Source organism: Talpa europaea (genome assembly GCF_964194135.1).
Source record: "Talpa europaea genome assembly, chromosome: 4".
Classification (NCBI taxonomy): domain Eukaryota; kingdom Metazoa; phylum Chordata; class Mammalia; order Eulipotyphla; family Talpidae; genus Talpa; species Talpa europaea.
The window spans coordinates 52,331,048-52,353,209 of NC_140070.1; the positions used below are offsets into that span (position 1 = coordinate 52,331,048).

Below are 22,162 nucleotides of genomic sequence, written 5' to 3' on the forward strand. Positions count from 1 at the left end.
GAGAATGCAGCTTTTTGTGTGGGTACCTAGAAGACAAATCAAGGTGATACTTAAAACTATGATTCTTAAGGGATTACTGCAACACAAGGATATAGTTCCCTTGGAAGATATCATACTTAGAATTTTCAAAGTCATTTGAAATGCTATTTGGATGTTTTCTGGATTTGTGGTATTTCCTATTTTATATGTTACTCTGTTAGTATGGCCAAAATATTAATTATTAAGTTTTAGCTGTTAGTCTTTGGCTAAATATCCTAACTGAAAAACATAAGAAAAGAATCAGAGGACCCTACAAAAGAAGGGCTTTAATCTGATGCCCTAAAGAATGTATTACTTAATGTGAAATACTTTATTCCTAATTGGAGATAGATCCTAGAGGGAGGGCCGGAGTGCTGTGGAGTGTTTGGAAGAAGCTGCAATTTTGAGGTGGGAGGGAAAAATAGGTGACCCCAGCAAAGAACTAAGCCAAGATGGAGCCACCTCTTTGGAATCAGATAGCATGTTTTTTGCCAGGCCTGAGACTATCCAGTCAGGCCAGATAAAGAACTGAAATAATATATGGGCTTCAAAGAAACCAAACAGGAAAAAAATACACAGACCAGGAGAAAAGGTGGGTTCTACTGGAGCCCAGAACAGAGAGTCTTCCAGGAAAGCAAAAAGGATCCAACAAAGTACGTCACTGATGTTGGACCCAGTGGAACAGGCTCCTGTGGTCTGTTCAGGGTGTCCCATTCTCCCTTCATAGGCAAGAGGATGCCACGAAGATTCCATTTCATCTAATTGCATTTTTATTTATTCTGCACTTCTGGAAAAAGATGTGGAAGTGCAATTTAAAGCAGGATAAAAAGAATAGAACTGAGGTTGAATAAAGTGAGATAGTAGTCACACCAGCAACTCAGGCTAACAGTGATGATAAGTGGCGATAAGTCTCAAAAATTAAAAGAAACATGGTAAGTATGTTGCTCTTACCTGAATTGGAGAATTGATAGGAGAAGTACTCTTTTCTAATGGCTGAATGGGATAAAAGAATTTATCAAATGGATTCTTATATAAAGGATGCTAAATAATATAATGAGCACAGCTTAGAGTAGCATTAGAGAAAGGTAAAAATAGATTCTTTATGTGACCATTTGGTCTTTCTAGATAAATAAATGCCATGAGTTAAATAGTATGCTCTACAGCTAGGAAGATACTGACCCAACTTTCTTAAAGAAGAATCAGAATCCCACAGAAGTAATTGGGGCTTATAATCTGACTCCTTAGGTAAAGGAGAACATTGTCACTAGAAGTTAAGGTAATATCAAGCCATAAGTCTTTCTGGATGTCACTTGATAAGGGATAGAGAGTATGGATGAATAGCTGGTTAGTATGTCCTTTGACAAGAGGGGTTTTTTTGGCTTCCTTTTTTTAAAAGATTTATTTATGCATATAAGAACTGGGGTACAGGCCAGAGGTGTGGAGGGTGAGAGGATTCACCAGAGACAGAGCAGGGAACAGAACAGGCAGATTGACTGACACACTGCTGAGGGGAGCAGCAGGAGAGGTCTGCTGCACCATGTGGGTTGCTCCCTGGCCGGGGATCGAATTCATGCTGCAGTGGTTGCGGATTGCTTCATAGGTTGCATTCCAACCCCAGGAAGGCCCCCAACAGGGTTTTTTTTGTTTCTGTTTTTTAACTGGAGGGGTGATATATTGTTGTATAATGAAAATAGTTTCACTTGCTGTTAGCATTTTTTAAAGGAAAGAAATACAGACTGCATCATGCATACTTAGGGTAAATTTTAATTTCATTTGTATCTTTGATCACTGTGTACCAAGTATATCCTATTGAGGATAAATATGAAAGCTGCTGCTTTTGACTATCCCTCACTAGACTATAATTTGGCATGCTCTGGTCATCCCCAGTCCATATGCCCTGGCCTCTGTAAATATTCTACATATGGAGATAGAATAGCAAGAATGGCCTCTGAGAAGAATGAGATAAGATCCTCAAACAAAATAAGAGCTACTCTGCCTTTCAATTGTGCTAATTTAGAAATCTGACAAGGCTGAGTATTGTAAACTCAGAAACCTTCTTTCCTTCATGTTTCGTTTCATTTTTGTTTGCCTCGTTACCTCAGAGTTCTTTTTGAAAACCCTAGTTGGCTTGGGCCAAAATGAAGGGGAAATCAGAGGAAGAATGAGATGAGTCCACAAAAGGGCCCCTGGCCCAGACAGCAGGGTAACCCTTGTGCTGGGACTGGGTCACACAGGCTGAGACTCCCTGAAGAGACCTCTCAGCCATACCGTAGGCTACTATCTTTCCAGCTGCTTCTCTGAGCAAACAATGCCTTTACATATAGGCACTGCTTACTTAGGGAAAAACCTCTTTAAGTCATTTTCCTGTCTCATGAACAGTGTTCGGATCAGACCATCAAGGCTATTTTGACAATAGGAAGGAGACTGGTGACAGGATCACGGCATTGCCCAACTTTCAGTTCAGTGCAGCAGCCTTGAGTGATAATGACCCTTTACATTTAGAGGAAGGCGGATCTTCCTCCCTACAAATTCAGGCCCATATGGATATAACTATAATACTGGAAAAAGAAGAACTAAGAATTCTGGGAGGATGTCCAACTATAACAACTATTAGCAATGGCATGAGAAGCAGACTGGAGTGAAATAATGATTTAGCTTCTAATGTTGACTTCAAGTCTTGGGAGCAACCACAGAGTGAGAAAAAAGCCTATATTTTCAGGGGCCTTCCTGGTGGCGATGTGGTTAAGTCTCAGCACTGTCACCACCAGGGCCTCAGTTCCATTCCCAGTTCCATTCCCAGCCAGGGAGCTAATCCAGAGATGGCGCAGCAGACCTCTCCTGTCTCACCCGCTGCTCCCCTCAGCAGTGTATTTCAGTAGATCTGCCTGTTCTGCTCCCCACTCTGTCTCTTGTGAATCCTCTTACCCCCTCAATACCTCTGATCTGCACCCCAGTTCTTCTATGCACAAATAAATAAATCTTTAAAAAAAAAAACCTCTATTTTCATACAAAGTTTTTCAAAGAAATTAAAAATAGCCTACTAATAAAAAAGCTACATGTAGAAAGGTGTCTGACCATTTCTTTCTTTTTGTTTCAGATGACAGTCATGTCCCTTTCCAGGGACCTCAAGGACGACTTTCACAGTGACACAGTGCTCTCCATCTTGAATGAGCAGCGCATTAGGGGCATTTTATGTGATGTCACTATCATCGTGGAAGACACCAAATTTAAAGCCCACAGTAATGTCCTGGCTGCTTCAAGCCTGTATTTCAAAAATATCTTTTGGAGCCATACAATCTGTATTTCCAGCCATGTCCTGGAACTGGATGATCTCAAAGCTGAAGTGTTTACAGAAATCCTTAATTATATCTACAGCTCCACAGTTGTCGTCAAGAGACAGGAAACGGTCACTGATCTTGCAGCTGCAGGAAAGAAGCTGGGAATATCCTTTTTGGAAGATCTCACCGATCGCAACTTCTCCAATTCCCCAGGTCCCTATGTATTCTGCATTACTGAAAAGGGAGTGGTCAAAGAAGAAAAAAATGAAAAAAGGCACGAAGAACCAGCCATCACTAATGGGCCAAGGATCACAAATGCATTTTCCATCATTGAAACGGAAAATAGTAATAATATGTTTTCTCCGCTGGACTTGAGGGCAAGCTTCAAAAAGGTCTCTGATTCCATGAGAACCTCAAGCCTCTGCCTAGAGCGGACAGACGTCTGCCATGAGGCGGAGCCCGTCCGGACCCTCGCAGAACACTCCTATGCTGTCTCTTCGGTGACCGAGGCTTACAGAAGTCAGCCAGTGCGTGAGCAAGACAGCAGTACACCTGCTAAAACAGGGAAAGAAAATTGTGAAACTCTTGCAGCAAAACCGAAAACCTGCCGAAAGCCAAAGACACTCTCCGCTCCCCAGGATTCTGATTCAAGTGCAGAAAATATACCACCTCCTCCAGTAACCAACTTAGAGACTAATCAAGAGAAAAGTCCCGAGCCAGCTGCAGACCTTTCTTGTTCCAGACCTCCCAACAATGAAGGGGAGGTCCATCTTCCCAGGGAAGATGAAAATAAGTCCTCTGACTCCCCCGGGCCACCAGCCGTGGAGGTTCCTCCTCTCGTTTACAACTGTAGCTGTTGTTCTAAATCCTTTGACAGTAGTGCTTTGCTCAATGCTCACATGCAGCTTCACAAGCCAACACAGGAGCCGTTGGTGTGCAAGTACTGCAACAAACAATTCAGCACCCTGAACAGGTTGGATCGTCACGAGCAGATCTGTATGAGGTCAAGTCACATGCCCATTCCAGGAGGAAATCAGCGCTTTTTGGAAAACTATCCTACCATTGGACAGAATGGAGGTGCATTCACCAGTCCAGAGTCTTTATTATCTGAAAATAGGATTGGTGAATTTTCCAGTACCGGAAGTACCTTGCCAGAAACAGACCACATGGTTAAATTTGTTAATGGGCAGATGCTCTACAGTTGCGTTGTATGCAAACGTAGTTACGTGACTTTGTCCAGCCTCCGAAGACATGCAAATGTCCACTCATGGAGAAGAACATATCCTTGCCATTACTGCAACAAAGTATTTGCGTTGGCTGAATACAGGACAAGACATGAAATTTGGCATACAGGAGAAAGGCGGTATCAGTGCATTTTCTGCCTTGAGACTTTCATGACCTATTATATACTCAAAAACCATCAGAAGTCTTTCCATGCCATAGATCATAGACTTTCCATCAGTAAAAAAACGGCAAATGGAGGCTTGAAGCCTAGTGTCTATCCATATAAACTATATAGGCTTCTGCCAATGAAATGCAAGAGGGCGCCTTATAAGAGCTATCGAAATTCTTCTTATGAAAATGCTCGAGAAAACGGTCAGATGAGCGAGTCTGCTCCGGGTACCTATGTTATTCAGACTCCTCGCAGCTCTGAGTTACCAACACTGAATTTCCAAGACAGTGTGAGCACACTGACCAACAGTCCAGCCATCCCATTGGAAACCTCTGCCTGTCAGGACATACCCACTCCTGCCAATGTACCAAACGCAGAAGGTACCAAATGGGGAGAAGAGACACTGAAAATGGATCTTGACAATAACTTTTATTCAACTGAGGTGTCTGTTGCTTCCACTGAAAACGCTGTCAGTTCTGACCCCCCGGCAGGAGATGTGCCTGCTTTGTCTTTGGGTAACGGCGGTGAGAACTCTGCCTCTGTGATCAGTTACAGTGGCTCAGCACCCTCGGTCATCGTGCACAGTAGCCAGTTTTCATCCGTGATAATGCACAGCAACACTGTCGCTGCCATGACCAGCGGCAACCACAGAGCCCCCACAGAGCCGACGGTCAGTCCACCCCTGAAAGATGACAGCAAACCTGAGCCAGACAAAGTAGGTCGAGTAGTGAGCAGACCCAAAGGCATTAAGGAGAAAAAGAAAACCACACCAAGTAACAGGGGAGAGACACCAGAGGAGTCGAAATACGTTGCTGATCCTGGAGGGTCGTTGAGCAAAAGTACAAATACTGTTAAAGAAACTAGTAAAATTGAAACCTACATTGCAAAGCCAGCTCTGCCCGGAACCTCCACAAATAGCAACGTCGCGCCCCTTTGCCAAATAACTGTGAAGATCGGGAATGAAGCCATTGTGAAAAGGCATATCCTGGGCTCTAAATTGTTCTATAAGAGAGGGAGGAGACCCAAGTATCAAGTGCAGGAGGAGACTGTGCCACAAGAGAGCGACCTGGAAACCCACAGAGACAGCCCGCTTGGGCTCTGCCAATCTGAATGTGTGGAGATGAGTGAAATGTTCGATGAGGCAAGTGACCAGGATTCCAGTGACAAGCCCTGGCGCCCTTATTATAACTACAAACCCAAAAAGAAATCCAGACAGTTGAGAAAAATGAGGAAAGTCAACTGGAGGAAAGAACACGAAAGTAAGAGCCGGGACAGTAAGTGTAAATACCCGGCAGAACTGGACTGCGCTGTGGGGAAGGCCCCTCAGGAGAAGGCCTTTGAGGAAGAAGAAAACAAAGAGATGCCCAAATTGCAGTGTGAACTGTGCGATGGAGAAAAGGCCTCAGGGGCCGGGAGCCAAGGAAGGCCCCACCGGCATCTCACTGCCAGGCCATACGCGTGTGAGCTCTGCGCCAAGCAGTTCCAGAGCCCCTCCACACTCAAGATGCACATGAGGTGCCACACTGGCGAGAAGCCATACCAGTGCAAGACCTGCGGGCGGTGCTTTTCTGTGCAAGGAAACTTACAGAAACACGAACGCATCCACCTGGGTGTGAAGGAGTTCATCTGTCAGTATTGCAACAAGGCGTTCACCTTGAATGAGACCCTCAAAATCCACGAGAGAATCCACACTGGCGAAAAGCGTTACCACTGTCAGTTCTGCTTTCAGAGTTTTTTATATCTCTCCACGAAAAGGAATCATGAGCAGAGACATATTCGGGAGCATAATGGGAAGGGCTACGCCTGCTTCCAGTGCCCCAAAATTTGCAAAACAGCTGCTGCCCTTGGAATGCACCAGAAGAAACACTTATTCAAAAGCCCAACTCAGCGGGAGAAAACAGAAGGTGAAATGTGCCACGAAAACTCGAGTCCCCAGGAGAATCCACATTTCATTGATTCAGAAGACAATGACCAAAAGGATAATGTACAAACCATTGTTGAAAATGTGCGTTGAGTGGTGAGACTTAGAAAAATCTTCAAAAAATAGAAGTTGGTGGGTTTGGTTTGGGTTTTTTGTTGTTGTTTTGTTTTCTTTTGTTTTTAGTTTAGTTTTGTTCACATTAAGTCATGAAGGAGTGAAATGTAAAAAGAAAATTTCATTTGTGAAAGTTCCAGAAAAAAAAATCCTAATATCTACTTTGGGGTGTAGCATTAGTTTCATTAATGTAAAGTGCACAAAAACAAAATGGCTGAATCTTCCATTATCCCAAGTATCTTGTGAAAGTTTATGAAGTTCTTAGCTGTGGTATTTCTGCCAGTGAAAAAAGTTTAATTTTTGTCTAATTTAAAATTTTCTAGTAAGTGCTAATAGGAACTGGCTGCTGAACTGTCTTTAGTCACTGGAGAAAATAAGGGTCAGATATCATGAAAATGTCATCTTCATAAATATGTTAAAAGGTGAATGAGCTATGATAGTCATTATACCCATCCAGCTCTGCACTATTAAAATTGTTTCAATTAATGGATACATATGAAATACTTAATATAGCTGAAAATATGTGTGAAATGAGTAACCTAAGTAGGATATCCATGCGTTATCTAGAACTACTTTTCTGCAACACAGACCTTGTAAAATACATATATAAATCACTATAACTTTTAACTGTCCATTTCCCCTGTAGAGAATTTTAATGATGAGCAATAGATCTGCAAATAAGAAGGACTGATGTAAAAATCAGTAGAAAACATTTTGAATATGACTTAAGAGCATGTGTACCCTCGTAGATGGAATGCTGTTCTCTTGAAGTTATGGCTGAGTTGTTGTTATAACTGATCTACTCAAGTCACTGAAAACCTAGGTCATGCCTTATCTATGGGGAAAGCCTTCCCAGAATTTACCTGTGATTTCCTGTGTGTGTATTACTTTGTAATGACCTCCCCTTTGAAAATGAAGACAGGTCAAATTCTTCTGAAGCTCCCTGCAGTCTTCTTCCATCCATCCCAAGGCTGTGGATGTGGAGGTCTAGTCCAGACAGACTTAACCAGGCTAGGCTTCAAGTGAAACCTAGCCTCCCGTTCCACTAAAGGAGTATCCAGGAAATTTAGTGTAAGGCACGCACATAGAGGTAAATTCCAAGGGACTTGAAAGTGAGAGAAAGCCTAATCCCTACAATTGTTAACCTTCTTGGAGATGACGCAGCCCACGAGTACATACTAGTACAAAAGAAGAAGGCCACAGAAGCACCCCCAACCCTGCCTTTTAATGGTTTGAATGGGCAAGAGGAACGATGTTATTCCTTGCTTTGTTTTGGGGGCATCAGGACATAGAATATAGAATGACAAGGCTTTAGCCCTTACTTTTGGGGCTCAGAAACATATCCACAAAGCCTTGTCTTCATGTTTGCAGACATCTAGCTCCCTTGCTAAAACCCACTTAAGTTTTTTAATGTCCTTTTACACTGACCCACACTGTCAACATTGCCCTCAGAGTCTAATTGTCCTGTAGGATATTCTATCATGTGAACTAGGTTCCTGGGAACTCATGGTTCTTTTTAAACTGTCAGAATAGGCAGGAGAGAGAAAACAGTCCTGCCCTTTGATCACTGGCATGGGCAGAATCCAGAACCAGTTTAAAGATGAGCTGCCATCATTAATATTTATGAGATTTGATAGATGGAAACCCAAGGTTATCCATGGTTGCTAGGTTATCGTTATGAAGAAGTAGCTCAAAGAACTCCAGTTTCTCTCTCCAAGTGTGGCGATGTCTCCATAAGGAAGACTTAATATGAATTTGGGTGGGCAAGAAAGCATTTAAATGTTCAGAAAAGGACTTGATTAAAGCTGACCTTTTTATACTGTAGTACTTTGCTGTTAAATAACCCCAATATGTATCTGCATTTATCTTTTGTTCATCTACTTTTACTTACAGTATTATATAATAGAGGAAAATGGGGACATGCAAGCAAATTCAACTTTATTTTATACATTGTATATATGTATACCTGCACTATTCATTTGAGTTTTGTTAAAGAGATAGTCACAAAGGGCTTACGAAGACCATTTTTGAATTGATAATTAAGATCTTGACTAAACAATCCTGTGATCTACTAATTTGTTTATCTCAATTAGAATTACAAATCAAGGAGAATTTATTGTGTATTTTAATCATGTTTGATTTGGGGGAACTTCAGATATAAAATTATTACATGTAGTGATGTCTCCCAGCCCTTACATGTGGATATTTTTTAAGTGGACTTGTATGCTGATAATTCTAGACCAAAGTAAATATGGCAGAATATTTATACATGAAAAAATAATTTTGCAAATATTTTCTATAATTGTATCATTCGTTTAAAATGTTGATAGCTTGTGTTAGTTTCAGGGAGGGGTGTATATTTTGATAAAAAAAATACTTGACTTTGTAATTCTGTATATTCTATACAATTTATAGCAGAGCCGTTTTAAGACAGCCTTGTCACACTTTTTGTTAATTGTGAAAATTTTATTATGAGTGATGTTTAAGTATGCATTGAGTACATAATGACCAACTAGAATTCAAGTAAGTGTAAGCAGTGAACATACTGTATGCTGTACAAGATACATTGTAATTTGCTGTTTTAGCATCTGTATTTTGGTTAGAAGATATTATTAAATGCAGATGTTAAGGGTTGGAAAGTCTAATTTTATTTTTAGAAATAATGACTATAAATTTGTTTTTGCTTGATTAAAATAGCTTATTCCTATGTAAAGTCTCTTTTTAAATGTTTTAATGTTAATTCTTTTGTGCAGCCAAGCAGCTATTCCATCTGTGTGAGTCACAGCATTGTTTCACATATTATTCGTTCGGTGTGTTTCTATTTCTTGTTGCATTCCATGGTATCTACTTATGTTCTTAGGGCTCAAATGGAATATGATATTGAAAAAAACAAAAGCAGCGATTAACATGTTCTTATGATTTAGAGCTTATCATCAATCAGGGAGTACTGGAAGCATTCTGCTCCACCCATCTGGAGGAAACAAGTTACACTTACTGAGTCCCAGGTATTTGGCAAAGTACTTTACATGGGGCCGTTGTCATTCAGTCCTTCCCCAAACAACCCTGGGAAGTAGACTTCATTATCCACACGTAACAGCAACTGAGAAGGTACCACAGGCAGGCAGAGCCAGCATTCCAATGCCAGATTGCCTGCCTCCATGTTTTTGTTCCTTCTCGTGCCTAAGGCAAAAATGCTTAATGTAAACTGAATAGAGAGTGAAGAGAGAGACATGAGAAAGTAATGCAGCTTTATAGGATCGTGGTTGTGACGATGACAGCTGTGGAGCCAGCTTAACAGAGAAGGCGTGTTAGTCTCGCCTCCCCAGATTCACCACTGATTTACTTAGACCTCACTCTTAAGGGCATTTGGCTTCTCTTATATCTTGGGAAATTGCTAAATTGCCCTTAATGTCAATTCTGAAGAGTTTGTATACTCTTAAGAATATGAAGTAGAAATAATGATGCTATTAGAAACCAGTGATTTTTCACATAAAGAAAATAGATCCAATTCATCAGACTGTCTCCAAACCTTAACTAATTATCTTCAGATGCATGCAGTTAGTTACAAGATGACCACTGGTAACAGGAAAGGGAGTGGCACATTCAGCAGCACCATCCATCACTGATACAGGGGAAAGAACTCAAATTTCCAGTCCTCCTAATGGCTGGCAGGTAGCATCAGTTGTGTATTGGAAGAGCAATCCAAACCAATTCCCCCCCCAAAAAAAATGGTAACTGCTATCCGCTAACTTCACTATCTAACACAGCAAAAGATCTAATAATGAAAGAACTTGTAACAATTGAGAAAGTAACTATTAAAAGCATAAAAAAAATTATGCGAGGCAATCCTGTTTGTACATATTCTTTTTATTTCCCCAGATTTTTCATCCCTATTGCTCACTTTCCTCTTTTTCTCATCGCCCATTGATTGCGCTCCTTCAACTCCCTCTGCCTCCGTCAGTTCCTCATTGCAGAGGCCACAATTCTGCCACTTCTGTTTCCGCTATACTTGAGAACTCTTCACCTTGCCCTTCCCAAATCCTGGCCATCTGTTGATCTCCCTTCATAAGGGAGCAGCCCCCTTAAACCTCTTCCCCCCTCCCCAGTATGCGCCCTTTGACCCTGATTCTTCAAGCAAGACTATTAGTGAACAGGTGAGTTGACTTGGGGTGCAATTTTTAAATCTAAACACCAAATTTACTAATGGAAGAACTGATAACAGAAATATGATTACATTTTTTATTATTATTACAGTTTGACTTTGAAGACAACAGATCTGTTTAGGCTTTTGCTAAGAAGTCAAGCACATTTTTCAATAATTTTAAAAGTTATGAATACCATGTAGTTATAGAGTTATGTTACTCCTGTTAAAATTTGGCCTGTACAGACTGAAAGGTACTTAAATGATACTAATGCTTACATAAAGTTTTAATTAATTTATTCAAATGTGCTTCATTTTGAAAGGCCGTCATTTTATCAAGGTTAGGGTTACAGATATAGGAGGAATCTGCGCCTTTGTGAAACTTAAGTGTGTAGAGGAGATCAATGAGACAGTAGATAGTTGCAAAACAAAGGCCTAGGCTTTTAGAGGCTCAGAACCAAAGTAGAGAAAGGCACTGAACAGGGGCTAACAGAGTCTGGACTTCCCAGTGGGGGCAGGTCCAGGTAGAGTGGCAAAAACAATGGAACCATGGATGAGTGTGGATTGTCCTCAAGAGCTTGGGACTTGGGGTGGAGGTGGTTAGCCAAGAGAGGCAACGAAGATATAGCCAGGGCATCTTGGACCTTGTCAGAGAATGCTTCTATCCCAATGGCAGATGGGTGACGAGGAAGCAGATGAGGGACAATGTTAGGAGGTAAAGACAGTGATGTACCACAAGATACAAGCGAGATGAGAAGCTGATACAGGGTTTATACAGAGAAGAAATCTATTGTGTCTAAGGGTCACTCACTGCAGTGTAGTGAAGAAAAGGCAGGACAAGGCAAGGGTAGGGTGAGTGGAGTCAGGAGGCTGGTGCAGTCCAGGTGAGAGATCTCAGGGCTTGGACAAGGTTGGGAGTAGTGAAAATAGTAAAAATAGGTCACATTCTGGATATTTTAAAAAATCTTTTAAAGGAAAATTTTCAAACATGTAAAAGAGTAGGATAATGAACCCCAGTGTACCCACCATCCAACTACAACAATTTATAGAAAACTTTATTTAGACCTTCACCCACTTCCTTGCTTCTCTCTATTGTTTTGAAACAGATTCCAGACATCATATTTCATCAGTAAATATTTCACTGTGCATTTCTAAAAATGTTTAAATATATCATCATCACATCTCAAAAATCAATAGTTCCTTATATCCATCAGTTAAAATTTATGATTGTCTTATGATCATTTTGTTACAATTTAAATCAGAATCTAAATAAAACCTCACACAACGGTAATTGGTTGATATAACTAAATGTCTTTTAATCTATAGGTTTACCTTTGATCTCTTTTTTTTTCCCCTTTGCAATTTATTTTTTAATAAATTACATTGTTGATCCTGAAGAGACTCTCATAGCCTGGGAAGTAGCAAGACAGCCGCCTAGGTAGGTTCTGTTTTTCCAACAGAAGGCACATGCTGTCTGGCTGAGCCGGTGGATATACTTGGAGATGCATCAGATCAGATTTAGGACTGGCTAAGGTCCCAGGAGGTGAGGAAAATATAGGAATCAGGGATGACTCCAAGATGCGGAACTGAACAATTGGGTAAAATCGCCAGCAGACAATTAGATCAGACATTCAGAAGAGAGACTGCAGGGACAGATCTGAAAGGCATATTTCTTGCATTGAAAACATATTTGACTTATGTACTAAAAATATAAGAAGAGACAAAATATAGCCCTGGAGTTTATGTTCTTAGGAAGGAACACACACAGCTAAATAGTTACAACTGGGATAATTTCTGTGAAGAAGAGCTGTATGATACTCTAAGGACATCTAATGGGGAAACCCCACCTAATCTGGAGATTCTAGGGCAGTCATCCTTGAAAGTAATTTTTGAGCTGAGGCTAGCCATGAGTAAGACTTGAAAGGGGGAGGGTTTCCAGATGGAGGGAACAGTGTCTGCATTAAGTCTGTTTCCCGAGTGAACACAGTCTATAGGAAGCCAGAGGTGGCCAGACTATAAGATTTGAGCTGACACTGGAGGACAGAGCCATAACATGCAGGGCTTTCCTGTTTGTGCTAAGGATTTGGATCTTATACTAAGAGAAACAGAAAGTCATTGAATGGGTTAAAGTAGGGTGGGACAAGAAGAGAGATATTCATCCGTTTCGTGTTGTGTAAAATTCACTGTGGCCTAAATGCAGAGACTGGCTCAGATGACATTAATAACCACATGGAGAGCAGTGAGGATGCCATTGCAGTGGTCCAGGATGGAGGTGATAGTGGCTTGGATTATGTATTGGCGGTGAAGATGGCGAGGAGAAGAATTTGCCAGCTATGTAAGAGATGAAATTAGCAGGACTTGACACTGAATTGGTATAAAACGTGAGGAATAGGGAAGGGTTAAGAATTGTTTACAGAATTGTTGAAATGATAAGAATACAAAATGTCCTCTATGAAGTTTATACAGAGAAAGAAGACAATGCCAGAAAACACCTGTAGTTGAAAAATGAGTTAAATAAAAGCTTATGGAAGAGACTAAAGCAGAGAGGTGACCAGAAAAGTAGGAGGAAAAATTGAAGGAAAGGAAGCCCACTGAAGATGAAGCCAAGTAAGAAAAATCTGGAAAGTGTCTTTTTGCCCTCAATAGCTAGAAGGTCACTGGCAGAGGTCTGCTCATACACCTTTAGCCAGCAGCTCTTTGGACAGGGGTAAAGCACTGCTTTACAGTGTTTGCCAATTTCTGTGCTGTAAATACTCCTGCCATGGTGCCTGAAGTTACCAACATGATGTCACAAACATGGACCTGCGTGGAGAAGCACCCAATCAGTTCTCAAGAGCTGGAACTAACCTGCTCCAGTGACTCAGTGGGTGATCTCGGCAAGAGTCACTGCAGTTTGGAGGTGCAGGTGGAAGCCAGGAGCAGATACAGGGAATGGTGGCAAAGGCAGTGAGTCAGGACTCTAGTTTCAAGAAGCTGAGTTATGAAGGGGAGAAAAAGAAAGTTATAAGTGTGGACAAGGAGTCTGCCGTATGAGGTGGGATACAAGAAGTCGAAGAGCTGAGTTGAGAGTATTGGTGAGAAACTGTGGCCAAAAAATATGGAGCCTGGGATTAATTTAAGGAAGTACAGATGTCATGTCTGAGAGACCCACACAAATGGAGGGGTCATAATGAATCGTTCTCAGTGAAAGCCAGTGGGATCTATGCTCCTCAAAGCTCTTTCACGAATATTTTCTTGTATGTCCCTCCCAACAGTTCTGTTATAGTGACATTGATGACTTTCTTTATTTGAAAGCTGTGGGAAGACATACAGAAGTTGGGGGCCTTGCCCAGGCCAGACAGACAGGACCACCTTAAGGCTTATTGTTCTCAGGATACTGTTTTCACCATCATCAGCTGACTCCATATTGACTATGCTTATTTTCTGGAAAACCAGGGACTGAGTCAGCAGCAACTTCTTGCTTGCTTTCCTCAAAATGAGAATTTGTCAGCTTGGACTCCAATACCCTCAGAGTCCTAGGTCAGTCTTTTTTCTTTTTTTTTTTTTTAATTTAACATGTTCTTCTGTGGCAAGCAGCATTACTAGACACTGTTTTCAGCGGCTAATAAACATTAACTCATTTGACATCATGTGAAGACTGAGGTAGCCTTCATTATTGTGCTCCTCAAGGCTTCGTGCCGTTATCTTCTCTGCAGTGCCACAAAACTTAGTGACTTAAAACAATCATTTGTTATAATTTCACATGGTTCTATGATCTGCTGAGCAGGGCCTCTCACGCAGTGGGAGTCAGAGGGTGGTGGGGCTGGAGTCCTCTAAAGCCTTGACTGCACTGGATATCAAGCAGCCATAGCCCAGCTCAGATGAGACATCTCAGAGCAGGAGTGGCAGGCCCAGACAGGGAGGGAAGGAACTGGTGACAGGTGCTTTTAGAGACAAGTTGCTACGGGGATAATTCCCAATGGAAAAACCAAGGCACAGGAAAGCTAAATAACTTCCTCAAGGTCATGCAGCTGCTATGCAAAGAAGCAGCATCTCTGAGGCAGCCAAGGTGAGTTTGGTAGCCTCTTGGAGAAGTGAAAGGGTCTAGACCCCAGCAGCACAGTACAGCCTCTCCTAGGACAGCTGGGGGGCTAGGCAATGCTTACTTACTTACTCCAAGTCGAACCAAGCACTCCTGGGTTTGTCTCTCAGGGGTTTGAGAGAGAGGAAGATAGTCTAAAAATACTTTGAATGGAAAGAAAGAGAATACACGTTGGATCAAATTTCAAGGACTATCTAAACAAGGCTTTTTTTATATTGGGGTGAAAAATATGGTTTTCTGTGGGCCAAGAAAACTTCATATTCTTGCTTGCCTCTCTCCAGTCAGGAGAGAATGGAAGTGTGTGTGTGTGTGTGTGTGTGTGTGTGTGAGAGAGAGAGAGAGAGAGAGAGAGAGAGAGAGAGAGAGAGAGAGAGAGAGAGAGAGAGAGAGAGAATCTGAAGCTTTAGTGGACTACTCAAAAGTCAGATGTGGAGGGGCCTCTGGCTGGATCAGGGAGTTAGAACCTGAGGTCAGAGCTGTCTCAGGAAGTATCTTCGAGCTCCCTCAGTGATCCTGCAGTTTGCATAGCCCTGAAGTCTGGGTCTTCTCTTTCTTTATAAATGATCTTTTCCCTCTAATGGAAGGACCAGGAAATGATATCTCTATTTCAAAATGTTGTGCACTGAGGGGTATAGGCAGAGAGAAGCTGACTCATCTCCAAGTGGCCAGTTTCTCTCACAGACTCTGATAGCCTAATAAAGTGTATGACTTCAGTTCTGTTCATTTCTAGCTTTTTGGTTTTACTGGGCTAAAAAGCTAGGTCCCGCCCATGGACCCAGAGATGCCTGAAGTCGGTGTTGCCTGGGAAGAGCCACAGACCATCTCCCAGGTGTTTCAAATTCCACACCATTGTATCTGATCTTTCTCCCCTAGAGACCAAAGGTAAGAATTGGGGGCCGCTATTTTGTCATCTCTCCCCTTGAACCAGTCTCCTTTGCTATTGCTCACGATGAGGATGACTACATTCCAGGCCCTGGGAAGGCCTCCCCACACTGTGTCATCCTCGTATCCAGGCCAGAAACCTCCTCTCTGAGGTCTCCCTCCCCAGGGGGCAAAGACTCTGCAGGGCCACCAAGAGCATTACCTCCCAAAGTCTGTGTCACCCTCCAGATCACAGTCTGAGTACTCAGCAGCTGAGAATTCCCTGCCTTCTGCCAGGACCTGCTCAGGTATCCTCCCTGCTGCTCACTCCCTAGGTCCCAGGGATGGGCAAAGGACAGCTGTTTTCAGGGGAGGCAGACAAAGTCTGTGATGTCATTTCAGGGTCCACATGTGTGTGCATGAGTCCCCAGCAGTGTGAGAAGGAGCAGCTGCGGCTCGGAAGGGACGAGAAGACCTGGCCCAGCTCTTGTCATGACATCTCATTCCAGCCTGGCACACCACAGAGGCTGAGAATTCTATATTCAAACCTAGCTTTCCAGATTCTGGGAAGGTGTGCTTGTCAAAGGAAGGGAATAATAGATCATGTCCAATTAAGAGCTTGTTAGCCTAATTTAGAACTTAAATATTTAGACACATGATATATAGGCCTCCATCTGTATTCTTGCCTTTGACCCTGCAAATATCATGGGAGAAAAGCTGTCACCACTCTCCCAGATTTTGCCTTTTCATCACACCATGTGTGTGTACAAGCTCCTGGCCATATTGAAATGTCTGTTCCCCCCCATCTCACCCCCATCCACAGACATAATCATTTCTCAATATTTAGTCCAAAAGCCTCTCAAAAGCTTCTTCCTTGCAATGTGAGACAGCCCCTCAGGCTTCATGCCTTTGCCTCCATCCCACCGCATCTCTCCAGAATAATCCAGTTTCAAGTTTCAATTCTACCTTTGCTATCAGACCAGAGCTCCTCTGGGCTGGGTCCAGAGCTGACTTATTTAGCTCTATGTCTCCAGCCTCAGCACAATTCTCATCTACTAAGAGCGCTGATTCTCCATTCCGGGTGACCAACCCTCATGACTGAGGGGTTTTCCAGATGCAGAACTTTCAGTGCTGAACAGAGATGGTTTTGGGAAAAGCAGGAACGTTTGGTTACCCTAAGGTGAGGCTCTCTGCAAAGGGAAGAGGTGTCAGCAGACAGGTCAGAAGTAGAACTGAGTGACCAATTAAAGTCTGAAGCCACTAATGGCACTGTCGACTTTCCAATCCTTGCTCCTGTGCAGTGAGGACGTTTCTAGGCCACATGGACATCTAGCCTGGCTATGCAAATCTTAGCTGGCCAATCAATGTGGACAATGTGGACCCCATCTCCAGAGCCCTACTGTTTCACAAAGACTCCCTCTACTGTCATTTCTCTGCAGAAACTCCTGGGGAAGCCAGCTCACCATGCAGCTTCCAGCTGTCCTCACAAGGCATTCATAGAATAAGTGATGGCGGGTCCATATCTTCCCAACCTCCCCCCTCCCTCCACACCCCCATCTGTCCTGCTAAGTGTGGAGGGCAGTTACAGATTCTCCTGCTGAATCCTTTTCTATCTTTATGTTGCAAGCACCTGACTTTTCCTTAGAAGGAAAAGTCACTCCTCACTCCCTTAATTCTCAGCCCCACCCTCAGCCTTCAGATGAGGTGACTGGATGGGTGGGAAGGATGTGACCCAGTTTCTCAAACACTGCGTCTCTACAGCTCAACACAGAACAAGGAAACCAAGTCAGGATCTTCTCAACTGCCACACGAAGACTAATTGACTTTGAAGCAGACTGGATCCAAGGGCTCATGGAAAATTATCCTCTCTCATTTCTCCTTCTCTTTCTCCCTCCCTCCCTCCCTCCTTCCTTCCCTCTTTCTCTCTCAGTTCTTTTCTCCTGTGACTTGCTTTTCTTTGAACTCTGCTTTCCTCTGTGTTGACTTTAGTCTGATGCTCTCCAACTGATAGCAAACATGCCCATGCTGAATGACACACACACACACACACACACACACACACAAGAGCAGGCACTTGTAATGATAGCTTCCTCTAAACAACAGCATCTGAATTCAAACCTAGAACCCCTAGCACCTCCGTGGACACCCATAATCTCCAGTAGTATAGGGGATGCACCTCCCTGTAGGACAGCTGAAGAAAAGTCAATCAAAATGACTACAAAACATGCTGCATTCAGCTAAAAATAACTGAGCCAGGCACTGGACCATGTCTTTCATCTTTATTCCTTAGAAGAACCTGGAGAAAAGATTGTTTTTATCATTCAACAGAGGCAGAAAATCCCAAGTCTAAGGACTTCACTGTTTTGAGTGACTAAAATCCACACAGGAAATGAGAGCATGGTTTTTGGCAGTTCCTGGGCCTCAGCCACAACTTGCTGGACTTGGGGCGTTCAGAGCACGCCCCTGCCGGTTTCACTTCTTCCCCCGGAACTGAGCCCCATCTGGCCTCCGAGCCTTCACTTCCCACTGCCTTCATCTGATCATGCAAACCCACTAGAATAAACACCGATCATGTTGCAAGCTGTGTGGACATTAATGAATCTTTTTCTCCTCTTATTTCCAGAAACTCCTGGTTAAGGGAAATGGCTTATCTCTACTTAATGATCATGTAAAGCAGGCTGATGCACTTGTGTGTGCTTATGTGTCATGTATTTTTTAAAAGTGCTAGTATGTGTACATGGTTAAAAAAATTTTTTTTTTCCAAACAGGGCACACCTGTTTGGAAAAAAGTTTCCCTCTGGTTCTGCCTCCAGGTTTCTCTCTGGAGTAACATGCTGTCCCACCTCTGGAGAATCCCTACACATATCCAAGCATATGTGTATATGTGTCTGTAAACTTATATATTTTTAGTTCTTTTTATGCAAAGGAGAGCATACTACATACAGAATTCAATACTTCGTTCAATAACATATCATGGAGAACTTTCCTTGGTGTGACATGGACCTGTTGCTCTTATTCTTTTATTTTTTTTTAAGATTTATTTATACATGTAAGCCAGAGGTGGAGGGGTGAGAGGATTCACCAAAGAGAGTGGGGAGCAAAACAGGCAGATCCACTGAAATACACTGCTGAGGGGAGCAGCGGAGGAGGAGGAGACAGGAGAGGTCTGCTGTGCCATGTGGGTCGCTCCCTGGCCGGCCGGGATTGAACTTGTGCTTTAGTGGCTGGCAGTAGCTTGATAGCACTATCTTTACCACTGCACTACCAGGGAGGTCTGCTCTTATACTTTTAATGGCTGCATAGTATGCCATTGTATGAATCTCTAACCAATCTTTTGCTTATTCATGCATTTTTAAAAAGATTTATTTATGCATACAAGAACTGGGATTCCCCAGAGGTGTGGGGAATAAAAAGATTCACCAGAGACAGAGTGGGGAACAGAACAGGCGGATTGACTGAAGTACACTGCTGAGGGGAGCAGCGGGCAAGACAGGAGAGGTCTGCTGCGCCACGTGGGTCAGTCACCTTCCTGGCCAGCCGAGGATTGAACTTGTGCTGCAGAGACTGTGGACAGCTTCACAGTGCTGTGCTTAACCCCTTGCACCACCAAGGAGGCCCTGGATCAACATAATTTAATTCTAAGTTCTCAGGCAAAAGTTTCTGCTTTGTAGTAAGTGCAGACTAAAGAGTAGTGCATCCTTCTTAGGAGTCTTTTGTCATTTAAATAAAGCAGGATGTGGGACAGAAATAAGAGCTTAATATAGAACCTAAGGGGAGGATGGATATAAGTTGGAACCAAGAGGCAGAAACTTCTCTCCACATCTCTGCATCCCTCTCATGTCCCCTTTATTCTTCTGCACTGACCAGCCTCCTCTGCGTCTCCTGACCTACAGTGTCATGCCAGCTGGAGATCTAGACCTCACAGGAAACGTGTTCATCAGAGACTCACTGTCTCTGTGTCCTACTTGCCAATTTCTAAAAAAGACAATTTGATTTCCACCTACCCCACCCTCCCTTGGTCACTGACTCCTGGTCCTGTTGACTCTGGCTAAAGGGTCAGAGCCCCCGATGGCTGCAGACACCCAATCCTGAGGGCTAACAGGGATAACCAGAGAAGGCAGGTGGGCGGGGAGGGGCCCACAAGTATCCACCATGTGGTCCCTCACAGACATAAGCTACTTAGTTTGTAATTGCATCAGTGTGACCCTGAAGAACTTCAAGGAGGCTTCAACTCTGCTCTAACCGAGTTTTCCATTACAGGGGTGCCCGACTGAGAGGGGGGCCCAGGCCTCATTTAACAACAGCATTTCACATATACGTGTGGCGGGGGGAATGCAATGTAGCCAGGAGAAACATGTGATTTGGGGGGCAGGGGGTTTATCATCCCCTGACCCTTCCATATGAAAAAGGGAACTTACTTTGACACAGTATTTTCACCTTACTTTGTCAAACTGCAAACATGTTGTTTTTACAAAATTTCATAAACTAGTTCATGTGAAACTTCGTTTTGAAGATGTTCTTTTTGAGGAAAAGTGTTTTTGAAGGAAAGCATCTTTACATCTGGAAAGTGAGTCATGTAAACAAGCTATCTGCATTTGAGAGAAAATTCGTGGAAATGGGGAAAGATATACGCTAAAACTCTTGTCTGCTGTAGCTTCCAACCCCTGGTAAAAGTCGGAGCCTGCAAGCTCAGCCTACCCTTGAGCAACATCTCATCTCTGAAGAACTCGGAACCAGACACAGACCAGGAGAACCAGTCAGGAAAGTCTTGCCAGCAGAGGGCGCTGGTGTTCCAGCTGGAAGACCGCCGTGGGCCGGACCTCGCTTCCAAGTCTGTGCCTGTCACCCTTCAGGTCCCTCTCAAATAACGTGCTCCCTGCTTAGCTTATTGAAGGAAATAAATAAATAAATGTCAGGAAATAAATAAATAAATGTCACTACCTACAGGTATGTACGCTGTCAGCATATCTCTCAATAGCATCTACCCTTTGATATCCCAATTTTAAGGATTTCCAATATAACGTTGAATTAATACTCCGAATCAGACACACAATGACTTGAGACACAGAACATCTGGTTCTGCTTCAACTTTGAATTGTAGTTGACCGAGTGTAGCCCATTCTATAAATAGTGACACCTGCTTATTTTCCAGATTATTGGAACATGACCCCACCACACACACACACATGCACACACTGACCTGAGATAACATGCAGATACCCTACAGAATAAGGACAGTTGCTGTGTATGGCATAGAGTGATATAACCCAAAGAAAAGGATGAAAAGAACAGGTGCCTGTCGACCCTGGACAAAGAAACCACCTGTGGGTCAAGCCGTGGAAATAGCTGCATACAAGGGACCAACTTACTGGCATTCCCTGGTGGCCACAGGAGAGCCAAGAGATACAGCAGAGGGAAGCTACCCATTAAGGACGGAGGGGGAGAAACTGCACCTATGGGAAGAATAGGCAACTAAAAACCATTAAATTTGCTTCATGGCAGCACCCACCTCATACTCTGGCCACAACTAAGATACTCCTGGTTTCAAAGCCAGGTGAGCATTCTAACTTCCTTTTCCCCATCCAGGCAGCTACCAGGCAACAGAGTTATTATAGTCCTGTGAAACCAGAAGGAAGTACAAAGCCACGCTGGTAGCAGGAAATCACGTGGGAAGGAAGCTGTCTATCTGTTTGGGAAGAGCTCTAAAAAGGAAGCACAAGAGGCCTCCCTGATGGCCAAGGGGTTAAGCACAGCACTACAAAGCAATCCACAGCCTCTGCAGCATGAGTTTAATCCCTGGCTGACCAGGGAGAAACCCACATGGCACAGCAGACCTCTCCTGTCCCACCTGCTGCTCCCCTTAGCAGTGCACTTCAGTCAGTCAGCCTGTTCTCTTCCCCACTCTGTCTCTGGTGAGTCCTCTCACCCCCCACATCTCTGGCCTGTACCCCAGCTCTTGTTTGCATAAATAAATAAATAGCAAGTGTTTATTTAAAAAAAGAAGAAGCAGCAACTCGAGATCTAGGCCTTCGTTAATCAATACCTCGCATTTCCGTGGTCGTGGTGATTGACTCAGCAATGTGCATGTGACCCCCTCAGAGCTGATGAGACTTCCTCCTGGGAACACTATAAGAGAATAGGCATATCTCTCCCATGGCTGCTTGGAGCAGAAGAGGAACAGAATCCAGAGATACTGCCTCCTTCTTGCCAGCATGGAGGAACACCTAGAACTGAGTGGGGCTACCTTGGCAATCCCGAGATTATGACTAGCTTAGTGGAGGAAACTCAATGTGGAGGGAATTGAGTCCTGATGGCATTTGAGCCCTGATTCCAGAACCATCTGAAGTGAATTCTA

General features: G+C 43.2%; 1 protein-coding gene across 1 annotated transcript; it reads left to right on the top strand.

The window, feature by feature from the left end:
• Positions 1-3,115: 3,115 nt before the first annotated feature.
• Positions 3,116-20,675, top strand: ZBTB38 (zinc finger and BTB domain containing 38; the record flags this gene model as incomplete). Its single annotated transcript, XM_084232614.1, has 5 exons — positions 3,116-6,694; positions 10,831-10,878; positions 15,820-15,951; positions 16,143-16,378; positions 20,462-20,675. The coding sequence occupies 5 exons, from the start codon at positions 3,116-3,118 to the stop codon at positions 20,673-20,675; spliced, it is 4,209 nt and encodes a 1,402-aa protein (XP_084088740.1).
• Between the last annotated feature and the right edge of the window lie 1,487 nt (positions 20,676-22,162).